Source organism: Erythrolamprus reginae, chromosome 2, assembly GCF_031021105.1.
Source record: "Erythrolamprus reginae isolate rEryReg1 chromosome 2, rEryReg1.hap1, whole genome shotgun sequence".
Taxonomy (NCBI): Eukaryota; Metazoa; Chordata; class Lepidosauria; order Squamata; family Dipsadidae; genus Erythrolamprus; species Erythrolamprus reginae.
In genome coordinates this window covers 152,892,787-152,905,334 of record NC_091951.1, presented here as the reverse complement: position 1 = coordinate 152,905,334, position 12,548 = coordinate 152,892,787, and the positions used below count along the sequence as shown (strand labels likewise).

The 12,548-nt window shown below is 37.1% G+C and overlaps 1 protein-coding gene across 1 annotated transcript in view; it reads left to right on the top strand.

Annotated features, from left to right (window-relative positions):
* Nucleotides 1-12,548, top strand: part of TMEM104 (transmembrane protein 104) — a 98,634-nt gene that overhangs the window by 71,326 nt on the left and 14,760 nt on the right. The window contains exon 9 of the mRNA XM_070739968.1: nt 8,131-8,224. Coding sequence (XP_070596069.1) covers nt 8,131-8,224 — 94 coding nt within the window. The remainder of the gene's footprint in view (nt 1-8,130; nt 8,225-12,548) is intronic.

Below are 12,548 nucleotides of genomic sequence, written 5' to 3'. Positions count from 1 at the left end.
CTTTATACTGATTTTTCTGGTTGGGAGATAATATACATATTGCACAATTAATAGTTATATCCACTTGAAATTATTAAGGATTTATTCTTAAATATCATGGATTGCTTAGTTCCTTGTATGGGTTGTTTTGCTTTGTTTTGTTAGACTTATTATTATTAGATTATTAGACATAACCTATTTGGGCTTTGTAATAGCGCCTATGATGAAACCCTCCTGAATAAAATGTTTAGGCATTGTTTTTCCAGCATCAAATACTTTCTCTTTTCCCTCTCAAATAAGGTTTATTCATTCATACTTACTGTTGTGATACATCAGTAAGCAATTGTTATTTGTACTCACATTAATCAAACATTCCTTTAAACCTTCAGCTTAATTTAAAGTGCATGGAGAACAAAATATTCTTTCTTAATACAGGAGAATGGAAAACAAAATTCATAATTCAGGTGCAATTATTTGTGACTATTCATTCTGGTAATGAACCTAATGGGAGAACCCTTTAGAAGGAAGAAGTATTTGAAGATATGATCTTATGCAAATTAATGGTGAAGTTTGCTTCAGAATTAATAACCAGGCAAAAGTAAGATAGATTTCCAATCTGAAAAAGAGGTTACCTCCAAAAAACCTTATAGAAATAAACCAGACAGCACTTTTTTTTCTCCAGTGAGGAAGACCATTGTGCCTTTAAGTAACAGTTGATGTGCTCAACTATAGGTTTCCAGTTCTCCAACTTTGTTGATGGCAATTTTTTGTCCTTTATGGAGCTGAAGCAAGTTGCAGATTTTGCTGGTTGATTTTAGTGTGTTCCAATTTGCTGAGAACACCTGTTCTTTAATTATCCACATCCCTTGTCTGTCTCTTTGTTTCACCTCTTTTTGATCTATGGGCTAATCTTTTTTTCCCCCCAGTGGGGATTGTATTAGTAGTCCAATCATGTTTTCTTGAGAAAATTGAATAGGGACCTGAATTGTAATTTCTATACACAGAAAGATAGCTATTCTCCTTTTGGCATTGATACAAACTTTATACTTACTTAGTGTGGCAATGAATCATGATCCTTTTTTAAATCTTCATTTTAATACAAAGTTTCAGGACACTTCTGATACATTTTTGTAGATCTAATATTTAAAAGCAAAGGCATTCTAAAATTTTACAAGCTGCATAGCTGCTCATATTATATCTTAAAATATTAATTTAGCTACCTTAGTTTTCACATTGTTAACTCAAAATGTTTAGTTTGTATAAATATACAATAAATATACAGGTAACCTTTACTTAATGTAACTGAATGAGTGGATGACCTTGGGGAATGAGAGTAGAGATGCTGTGCAAGAAGCAATCAGACAAGAGAAGTAGGAGCTCTCAGTGGCTTAACCCTCAGAGAAAGAAACTTAGGAAGCACCTGCCAAATGGATCAAACAATTAAAAGTGGTGGCGGGAAGTTTGTACTTTCAGACTTGCCAATTGATTTAATGTAGCCCTACAATAAGTAGAATTAGTTGTTCTAATTATGTGTCCTGTCTAGGAGTTACCTGAGAGGGTTGATACTTCAGTTGGGACTGGCAACTCCATCGCTAAATGACATTGTTCTTAAGAAAAATATCAAGTGACCATGGCCAACATATGACATCATTTCCACTTTGGTTGTTAAGCAAATCACCCATGGTCATTTAGTGTGATGTCACATGACTGCAACTTGTGACTTATTACTGGAAGTAAGCAATTTATCTTGTTGGAAGCCAGTTGTGAAGGACATAAATTTAAAGCCCTTCATGGCACTGGACCAGAATATCTCCGAGACCGCCTTCTGCTGCACGAATCCCAGCGACCGATTAGGTCCCACAGAGTGGGCCTTCTCTGGGTCCCGTCAACTAAACAATGTTGGTTGGCGGGCCCCACGGGAAGAGCCTTCTCTGTGGCGGCCCCGAATCTCTGGAACCAACTCCCCCCAGAGATTAGAACTGCCCCTACTCTCCCTGCCTTCCGTAAACTCCTTAAAACCCACCTTTGCTGTCAGGCATGGGGGAACTGAAACACCTCCCCCGGGCATGTACAATTTATGCATGGTATGTTTGTATGTGTGCTTGTTAGTAAATGGGGTTCTTTTTAAATTGTTTAAATATTTTAAATTTATTTGGATTTGTTACGATTTGTTATATTTTGCTGTGAGCCGCCCCGAGTCCGCGGAGAGGGGCGGCATACAAATCTAAATAATAAATAAACAAACAAACAAACAAACAAACAAATAAATGCTAATCGTATGACCCACAGGACACTTTGATAATTGTAAATCAAGTTAGTTTCAAAGTGCCTGAATTGCGGATCATGCAACCTCAGGATGCTTGTGATGGCCATACATTTGATGACCAATGATAAATCTTTTTCAACACTATTAAAAAAGTTTGAATAGTTGCTGAATGAGATAATTGGTAAGTGAGGACTACCTGTATTGTTTGGCCACTTCCTGGTTTCTCATTTTTGACTTTAGTTGTGGAGATCACTCATTGAGAGTTAAAGGTAGTTCTTGGCTTATGACCAATTGAGCCCAAAATTTATATTGCTAAGTTGAGAAATTTGCTAAGTGAGTTTTGCTCCATTTTATGACATTTCTTGTCACATTTGTTAAGTGAGTCGCTGCAGTTGTTAAATTAGTAACACCATTCTTAAGTGGATCTGGCTTCCCCGTTGACCTTGCTTGTCAAAAAGTTGCAAAAAGGTATCACATGATCTTGGGACACTGCAACCGTCATAAATACGTACCAGTGTGCAAGCATCTGAATGTAAATACAAATGATCATGGGGACTTCAGGAACTAAACTTCCTGATGGTTGCCAATCTATAAAATATCATATTTAAGTATTTTTAACAATTGCTTTGTAACTTCATTCTTGGTTCTGCACAAAAATGAATGACATCGAAAGAAAAGAATATTTTGGGAGCAAAAGGTAAATTTTCCCAGCAGATGTGAGATTAGATTAGTTTTGTAGTCTGTGAGATCAGAAATGCATTCCCTTGGAAAATATGCAACTAATTTTTAGGGTTAAAGGAATAGGTTGGCTAAGAAAGAAGATCATAGAAAGCCTTTTTTTGCACGTTTAAGAGTTGGACACATTGGACATTGGACACATCTTCAGACTTGGTATAACTGAGAGCAGATCTTATCTGCAGCAAAAAGATATCAGAATTCATGAATTTCATAATTGCTTTCTATTTTGAAAATGCTTGTGATATTAGCTACCTGTGTTGTTTATAGATTTGTCATGTTGTAGTGTTTATTATGGCTTGCTGAGTGTCCACCTGAAAGATAGACCAGTGAAAAATATGGTAAAAATGTTATTGTAACCTCTGCTTAATACTCTGTACTGTTTAATCCCTTCATTTCTTCATAAGGAGTTCAGAAATGAGTTCATAATATTGCGCTTGTTTATAACCTTAAAACATGTCCTGAAATCTTTGAAGAAAAGTTATTAAAGATGATTTACATGAAAATACATACATTTTTACAGCCACTGATCCACAAATCAGTACACATTTTGAACTCAGAATGTAGACTGCATTGCTGCTTATTCACCGTTCTAGTGTTATTGGAGACTAGGAAACTGTTGTTCACCTTACTAAACTTCAGACGTATCCCGCTACCACTAAATATTGTTTTCATCTGTTGCCTTATCTTGGGGAATTGAAATTCACCTTTCCCCCTTCATTCCAAGCAGAGTTGATTAAAGGGTTTTGTCAGAGGCACACAAGGACTGTTATAATCTTAAATCCAGAAAAAAGTGGGTCAATATTTCTGAGGAATTCACCTTTTGAATTATGAATAATAGCAGCCAAATGTGTGATATTAAACAATATTAATGTTATTTTATTATTAATTGCTGAACACAACGTATCATGCACGTTCTCAGCCAAATTATACAGGTTCTCAGCCAGCAGCTAAGTATACTCTGCATGCAGAAGTACTCATACTATTTGGACAGGGAGTCACTGCTCACAGTCACTCATGCCCTCATCACCTCGAGGTTCGACTGCTGCAACGCTCTCTACATGGGGCTACCTTTGAAAAGTGTTCGGAAACTTCAGATCATGCAGAACGCAGACGCGAGAGCCATCGTGGGGCTTCCAAGATTCGCCCATGTTTCCTCAACACTCCGTGGCTTGCATTGGCTGCCAATCAGTTTCCGGTCACAATTCAAAGTGTTGGTCATGACCTTTAAAGCCCTACATGGCTTTGGACCAGACTACCTCCGGAACCGCCTGCTACCGCACGAATCCCAGCGACCGATAAGGTCCCACAGAGTTGGCCTTCCCCGGGTCCCGTCGACTAAACAATGTCGTTTGGCGGGCCCCAGGGGAAGAGCCTTCTCTGTGACGGCCCCGGCCCTCTGGAACCAACTCTCCCCGGAGATTAGAATTGCCCCCACCCTCCCTGTCTTTCGTAAACTACTCAAGACTCATTTATACCGCCAGGCATGGGGGAGTTGAGATATTCCTTCCCCCTAGGCCATTACAAGTTATGCATGATATGTCTGTGTGTATGTTTGGTTTTGTAATAAGGGTTTTTAGTTGTTTTATTATTGGATTGTCACATGCTGTTTTTATCATTGTTGTTAGCCGCCCCGAGTCTACGGAGAGGGGGGGCATACAAATCCAATAAATTATTATTATATTATTATTAATTATACACGCCATCGATGAACATACCACAACCATTGCATTCACATTTATGCATAACTATACTAAACTGCCAGGATAATTCACTTGCCTTATTCCCTAGACACATTATAGAATTGCATCTTATCTTTTATTTGCAAAAGGACATTCTGGCAACAGAATAGATTGTATGCAGCAAATTATTCTTTTTGCAGCTTATTTGGCTATATTATTTAAATAGAAAACAGGTACAGAGTTAATCAGTACCCAATATTTTATTGGTATTTAATAAATTTTCAAGATTAGTTTTAAAATGAATTTTACATGTTTAGATAATCAATTTAGAATGTTAATATCATTAGTTCAAAGCTAAATAATAATAGTAAAAATTATGCCCATCTGGGCATTTTATACTTTGATAAACATCAAGTATAGAAAAATTTAAAAAGCAATGAATAAAGAATATATCCAAAGAATGAGAAAAATGCTAAAGACAAAATTGATGGAAACACCATCAAAGCTATCAATACCTGGGCCAAATTTGTGATATGACGCACACTTGCAATTATTAACTGGACACAAGCTGAACCGGACAATTTGGATTGAAAAACAAGAAAACTGATGGCTATTTGTTATGCATTATGTCCCTGAAGTGATAATGATAGATGATACCTGCTCTGCAGAAATAGAGGCAGAGGTTTACTTTAGGTCAAACAAACTGTGAAGTATGCATTTGGTTATGTAAAAGTCAGTAAGAAAGGAGACTGATGTAAGATAAAAATTGGAACTCACCAAATGTTCATGAAAAAAAAAATGAATACCCAAATAATACATGAACAAAATGCAGGCAAGGAAAAGCATTGCATGGTCAATTCCTTTAAAAGATGGAGGGGAAAGCGGAAAAGATGACATCTGGCAATAGCTTACAATTGGAAGAATTGAAAAAAGAAGGAAACTGAAGGCTTGATTTTGACTGCTCAAGAGCAAGCTATTTGAACTAATACGATCAAGGCCAGAACGGAAACAAAAATCATCAAACGATTCAAAGTGCAGATTGTGCAAACAAGAAGAAGAAACAGTAGATGATGTACACAGCTCATGTAAGAAGATTGCACAAATTGATTATGAAAAATTAACATGACCTAGTAATATAAATTAGTGGAAAATTACTGTTGGAAAAGGTAATTCAAATCGAGCAGGTTAAAATATTTTGGGACTTCCAAATACAAACCAACTAGTGTGACAATTTCAGGGATAGTAGAATAGAAGACAAAGAATTGGAGATCATCAAAAACCACAAAATTGAAAGATTATGGAATAAACTGGTTGTAGTCACAGTGGTTATCAATATACTGGATGATATATGAAAAGGCTTGGATGACACTTAGTAAGTCTGCAAATTGACAAAATTTCCATATATTAATTACGATCTTACCAGCTCTTACCTTGCAGGCTCTTTCATTGTTTCTGTCTGCAAAGAATGTTTTCCAAGCCCTAAGTCTTTGCAGGATTTTTTTCATTGCTCTAACTTGCTCCAAATAAGTTTCTTTCCAGCCCTAGCCAGGTGCTTACAATGTTCCCAGCTCTTATCGGCTTGCAAGCTCTTTCATTGTTACTCTCTGCGAAGAATGTTTTCCAAGCCAGTGATGGCGAACCTTTTTTCCTCGGGTGGTAAAAGAGCGTGGGCATGCCCTATCACACATGCGCCCACACCCATAATTCAATGCCTGGGGAGGGCGAAAGCAGCTTCCCCCATCTCCCGGAGGCCCTCTGGAGACCGAAAATGGCCTGTTTCCCAACTTCTGGTAGGCCCAATGGGCTTATGTTTCTCCCTTCCCAGGCTCCAAAGGCTTCCCTGGAGCCAGGGGAGGGTAAAAATGGCCACCCCCATCCCCCCGAGGATTTTTGGAAGCCAAAAACACTCTCCCAGAGCCTTGGTGCAAGCCAGAAACCAGCTGGCCGGCACACACATGCACATTGGAACTGAGCTAGGACAACGGCTCACGTGCCAGCAGATATGGCTCCGGATGGCACCTGTGGCACCGGTGCCATAGGTTCGCCATCACTGCCCTAAGTCTTCGCAGGGTTTTTTCCATTGCTCTACTTCCTCCGAATGTTTCTTTCCAGGTGTTAATGATGTTCTCAGCTCTTACTGGCTTGCAAGCTCTTTCATTGTTACTCTCTCTGAATAAAGTTTTTTTAAAGCCCTAACCAGGGGATAAATAATGTGCTGAAGCTGACCAGACTAAGGACGCTAGCCAGATAAATACCTGGAAGGCAGATTCTTTTCTCTATTTTCCTCCTCAAAAACTAATGTGCATCTTATACTCTGAAAAATACGGTACAAAAGGCCACACAACTTAAGATTTGCATATGTAGCACTCTCCTACATCACAACATACTAGGTTCTTGGGAAGAACTTGATGCTTATGAAGACTAACACCAGTTAAAGAATTAGTAGCTGTGATTTCATATTGTGTATATAATAATAGTTTGGAGCACTTATAAAATGTTTATAATATGCTTTAAGAGATATTTCTGAACATTTTGGAAGTCCCTTGAAAGGATATGTGGAAACAGGTTGTTGATAATCCCATAAAACCTGATTGATTCTTACAATATTTTATATGCATCAGTACTGTCAGTTTTTGAAAATATGGCTATGAGATGAGTTCCTGAACCAAATACTTAAAAGAAGTGAAATTTGAATTTCCCATCATTTTTTTCAACACCCTGGTTAACAAGGAGAGACATGACTGCACCTGGGATATTTCCAAATGAAAATGAAATGCATGCTCATGCACACATTCACTTTCTTCTATTCTACGTGACAAAACATGAATATTCAATAGGACAAATAAGAAGTTAGGAGTGATTTTCATTGAGTCAAGCAGAGTGAAAAGAAAGTTACTTTTAGACTTCAGTCCCAACTGGATTTGTCCACCTTTCTATCAATTAAAGCAAAAACCCATAATGAATTATTAATAATTTTAATCATGACAGCCTCTTTAAAGTCAGTAGTGAAATGTGCAAGGAATATTGGGCTGCTTTTGCATCTACATAAATGTGTATTCTGAACTTTTGTTTGCTATTTATCACTTTTTCTGATGATGTATTCTATGTGGCATATTTTTGTATTAAAGATGTATGTTTAATAAGCCACTTTAGAATAATTTTGAGTCTAACTAAAAATACCAAAATTTGTTACTTCCTAGGAGAAATTTGCAAAAAATATTAATAATGGATACTAGGTATAATCTGAGGTAGAGAAACTAATGTAGTACTATCAGCTGTAGCCAATGTGATGAAGCCTATTAGTATTATGTCTCTACCTTAATCAAAAAATAAGTAAATAGTTTACTAAGCAAATTTGTTCTTTTTTAAAGTGAATAATAATTGATAAAACTGTACTTTGGTGAACTCTTTATCAGGAAGTTGCTTTTTCTAATCTGCATTGTTTTTGTTAATTTATTTTTCTTCCAGGCGGTATTTATTCTTCTTTTGGGTCCTTTCACCTTTTTTAATGTACAGAAAACTAAATACCTTCAGATCATGACATCACTAATGAGGTGGTTAGGTAAGTGTACAAGTCACAAATATTTCCATATATGCCCTCTCTAGATTGGGTACAACAGAGAGGTACAGAAAGAGGGGGGGCGATAGAGAGGGAGAGTGGGAGAAAGAGTTACAGAGACAGAAGGGGGGGCATACATAAAAAGAAGGGGGGAGGGGTTTTGTGGTTCCATGTTCTCTGTCGTAATGATCTGCTGGGTAGGCTTGGCTAGGGGGTCATGTGACTGGGTAGGAGTGAGTGATGTTGAGTTGGTCACGCCCACCCGGGTTTTAGTGGCTCCCGGTGGTTTTTCTTTTCTGTGGGAAATGGTTCCAAATGGCTCTTTGAGTGTTTAAGTTTGCTGATCCCTGGTGTTCAATATTAATTGAATAGACTTTCGCTTGTCCAATAGGATTTCCCTTTATTCACCCATATGCATCCCACATGTTTTTGAATATCCCCAACTCTCTGGACTAGATTTGGCTAGCTTTGGGAAGATAGGAGGAAGAATACCGTTCTGTGTTGTTGTTACAAAAATGTATGTGATTGCTTCACTTATGTTGTAGTTGTGATGATGGCTTAATGGGTACACCATAGAAATTCTCATTTAATCAGGGCAGAATTCTTTAAAAACAGAGCGATTCATGATATGAAATTAAACAGTTTTGTTTCTGTAATTGAATGAAAGAGTAACAGTCACTACCAGGGCTGCAAAGAATTCAAAAGAAATATTTTGGCAAGCATAAAAACATGTGCTTTGCAAAATCTTTCTTATTATTAAAATACTAAAGCAGTAATATTTTACAAGGCTTGTGCGGCTGCTTCAAAAGGTAGTCCCAAGTGCCAACTATCTGCCTGAGACCAGCTATTAAGCAAAGGTTTAGTGGAAAAACCACTTAATCAGTCAGTCATGCCCTCCTTCCCTCCCTTGGGACATAATCATATTTTAGATTGTCATTCCCCCTCCCCAAAGAGAGATTTTAATGGGAATTATTAAACCCAGAATCAAAGAGATCAAGATGCTAATAATATCCCAATTATCTAAGGTTAACTCATTATTTGAATATATTAGCACCATCATAAAAGAGACTGCGCTACTGTTCATCCATTTTTTGGTTTATTTTTTTTTAATGCATCTTAAAATCCGTCATGAAATACACAAATCTAGTCTCAGATGTTTCATCCTGAGCACATATTTAACTCTTTAATGGAACACTCAAGAAAGATCACCAGCTGTTTGCAATTAAACCAAATGTTATCATACCAAATTTGATATAGTAATTGAAAAAAATATCTTATATATTTTGTATTACAAAATTGATATTTGTTGGGCATGACTGATCATAAAGAATTTGTCCTTTTGTTAGACTTAGCTTGAGTCTTACGGGATTGGGCGGCATAAAAGTCAAATAAATTAAATTAAATTAACTTGCAAAGACCATGCTAACAACTTATCTTTGATTTCCATAAATCTTTGATTTCTCTATACATATTGATTTTTTTTTCTAGATCAGGATTTTGAAACCTGCAAAACTTGCCAGTTTAAAATTTAAAAAAATTCCCAAGCTGATTCCCATCCAGGGATGCTACACAGTCTGTTCCTGTAACCCGAAGTTATTTTGGTTCTCAAGGAGATGGCTCTTTCGTCCCTTTTCCTGAAGATTCTTAGAATATAAAAGAAGGGTGCCCATCCTCAGAGCTGTTGAGATACGAGTAGGCAAGGTGTGGCTAAACTCAGCCCAGGACTTTTATTTCAGTGCCACAATACCATAGAAAAAAATGCCAGTCTCAAATATGCTTCAAATTGTTCTCAGGTTACCCACTATATTTCAGTGTTATAGTCAAACTGAACAATCAACAGAATTTCCTAATGACCTCTGGTACCTTGTATGGAGGGGGGAAATATAGAAAGATATCTGAAGAGTAGTAAATATTACTGCAGAAAGAATATCTGCGAGACCGCCTTCTGCCGCACGAATCCCAGCGACCGGTTAGGTCCCACAGAGTTGGTCTTCTGCGGGTCCCGTCGACTAAACAATGTCGTCTGGCGGGACCCAGGGGAAGAGCCTTCTCTGTGGCGGCTCCGACCCTCTGGAATCAACTCCCCCCAGAGATTAGGACTGCCCCCACCCTCCTTGCCTTTCGTAAACTCCTTAAAACCCACCTCTGTCGTCAGGCTTGGGGGAACCGAGACATCCCCCCCTTGCCTATGTAGTTTTGTGCATGATATGACTGTGTGTATGCATTTTTATCTATTGGGGTTTTTTCTTTTTAGACTTTTTAATGTAAAATTGTTATTTTAGATTTTAATTATTAAATTTGTTACCATGTATTGTTTTTATCACTGTTGTGAGCTGCCCCGAGTCTACGGAGAGGGGCGGCATACAAATATTATAATAATAATAATAATAATAATAATAATAATAATAATAATAATAACAACAACAACAACAACAATAATAATAATAATAATAATAATAATAATTGGACTTTTTCATCTTAAGGGTTAATTTCCTCCCTAAATTCCTATCATTCCCCACTACCAGCCAAACGTGGGGTGGTCATTTCTTTTTAATATAGCCAAATATTCTTATGAATCAATTCGCTTAATGCGCGCTTGTTGGAGTTGCCTGCTCCCATAGTCTCTGCCACCTCTTAGCTGCCTCCTGGCATCTTCTCTATTCACTGATTCTGCCCTTGGTTGCCTTCCTCCTGGATCACACAGTGACTCCTTTTGTCACTCAGTATTGCTATTTTAACTGCAATTAATCTGTAATGTGACACTTGTCACCTGTAGCTTACTTGTGGATGAGCAAGTTAAACAGTTACATATTATGAATCTGGGATGTGTAGAGTAGAGACAAGGCCCCTCAGTTTTGGCTGTATAGGTTACATAAACCATATGCTCAAAAAGAATGGGATTGCTAAGACTCCCAAGGGTTTGTGTACCTTGTGCTAGATCAACAGAAGAATTGGACATTCTGTTTGGCAGCAAAATGGTTGCCACACCATCAGTATCTTCTCTCCCAGGTGACAGAAGTTTTTTCAATAGAAAGTCTCCCAGAACAAAATGCATTGTATTGTGGATGTAGGAATTCATTAAAATCCAGTATTTTATGCAAGAACACAGGTAGAATTTAATAATCAGCATTTTAAGGACTGCTGAAATGATATAAGCTGATATGGTATAAAGTTCTCTATGATTACAACAGAAAAAATACAGTGGATAGTAGTTTAATACATGTGGTATAAAGTTATCCTTATGCAAAATCGACCCTAAAGATGTATTAACTAAAATAGTTGATTGTGTTTGATCCAGTTAGTTAATAAAGCTTCCCCATACTTTTCTCCTTTGTGTCAATTATATTCCAGACTCCAAAAAGTATTTTATATTACCAAATTAAATCAGTCTACTTCTGGTTTTTTGTATACCCCATGAAACTAGGAAGGTAAATTAGAGTTTTATTACTATTTTCTAAACACAGGAAGAATTAAAATGTACTCTTAAATAATTGAATGTAGAAGCCCAATGAAGAAATAAATCCAAGTCTTAAGGAAAAAAGTTCATTTCATCATTAAGAGGGAAAGCTGGCTTCATACATCATGTTGAACACAAAGATATTTGCTTAATTTTGCCATAGTATGAACTCATTTAAGGAATCACAATTTATGTTTTAGCATTCCATATAATCCTAACCATTTGATGTTTTCAATATTCATGGTTTAGTATACTGAGTGAACTCCATCATTATTCTTTATCATTATTTAACAATAAACCGAGTTCTCCAGCAAACTGACAATTTTAGAAATAGATTTGGGATTTGCAGCTGTTTCAGAACCAAGAGCACAAAATATAAACATTTATGGGTCATTCCGTGTAAAGTGGACCCATGGTCCCCACCTTACCATCTCAGATTTTGATGAAATTTGGCACATAGTTTCTTTATGATATAAAACTATGCTGTGCAAAATTTTAGTTCAAAAGACTAAAAATTGGGAGTTCTAGGAGATCTCAAATAAAGGGTTACAAAATGCTGAGTCAGTAAAAATGACATTTTGGGCCAACTTCCAAAAGCTGTAACCACCACAGTTTCAGTAGTATGTTGGAGATATTTGGAGAAACTGCACATCTTGGAAGGCTTTATAAACTGGCAAAACCCCATGTACCTAGTCCTCTTACTTTTTACATGGTTCAGGCTCAAACATTGCAAAAAAACCCTCAAAAATGAATTTACAGCAATCTTCAGGCTGCTGTAGTTTCAAAACTACTTGGCCTTTCAGGTTGATTTTTGGCAGGTGTACTAAGTACACAGCTGCAATGAGGACTTCCAATTTGCAGCACTTTCCT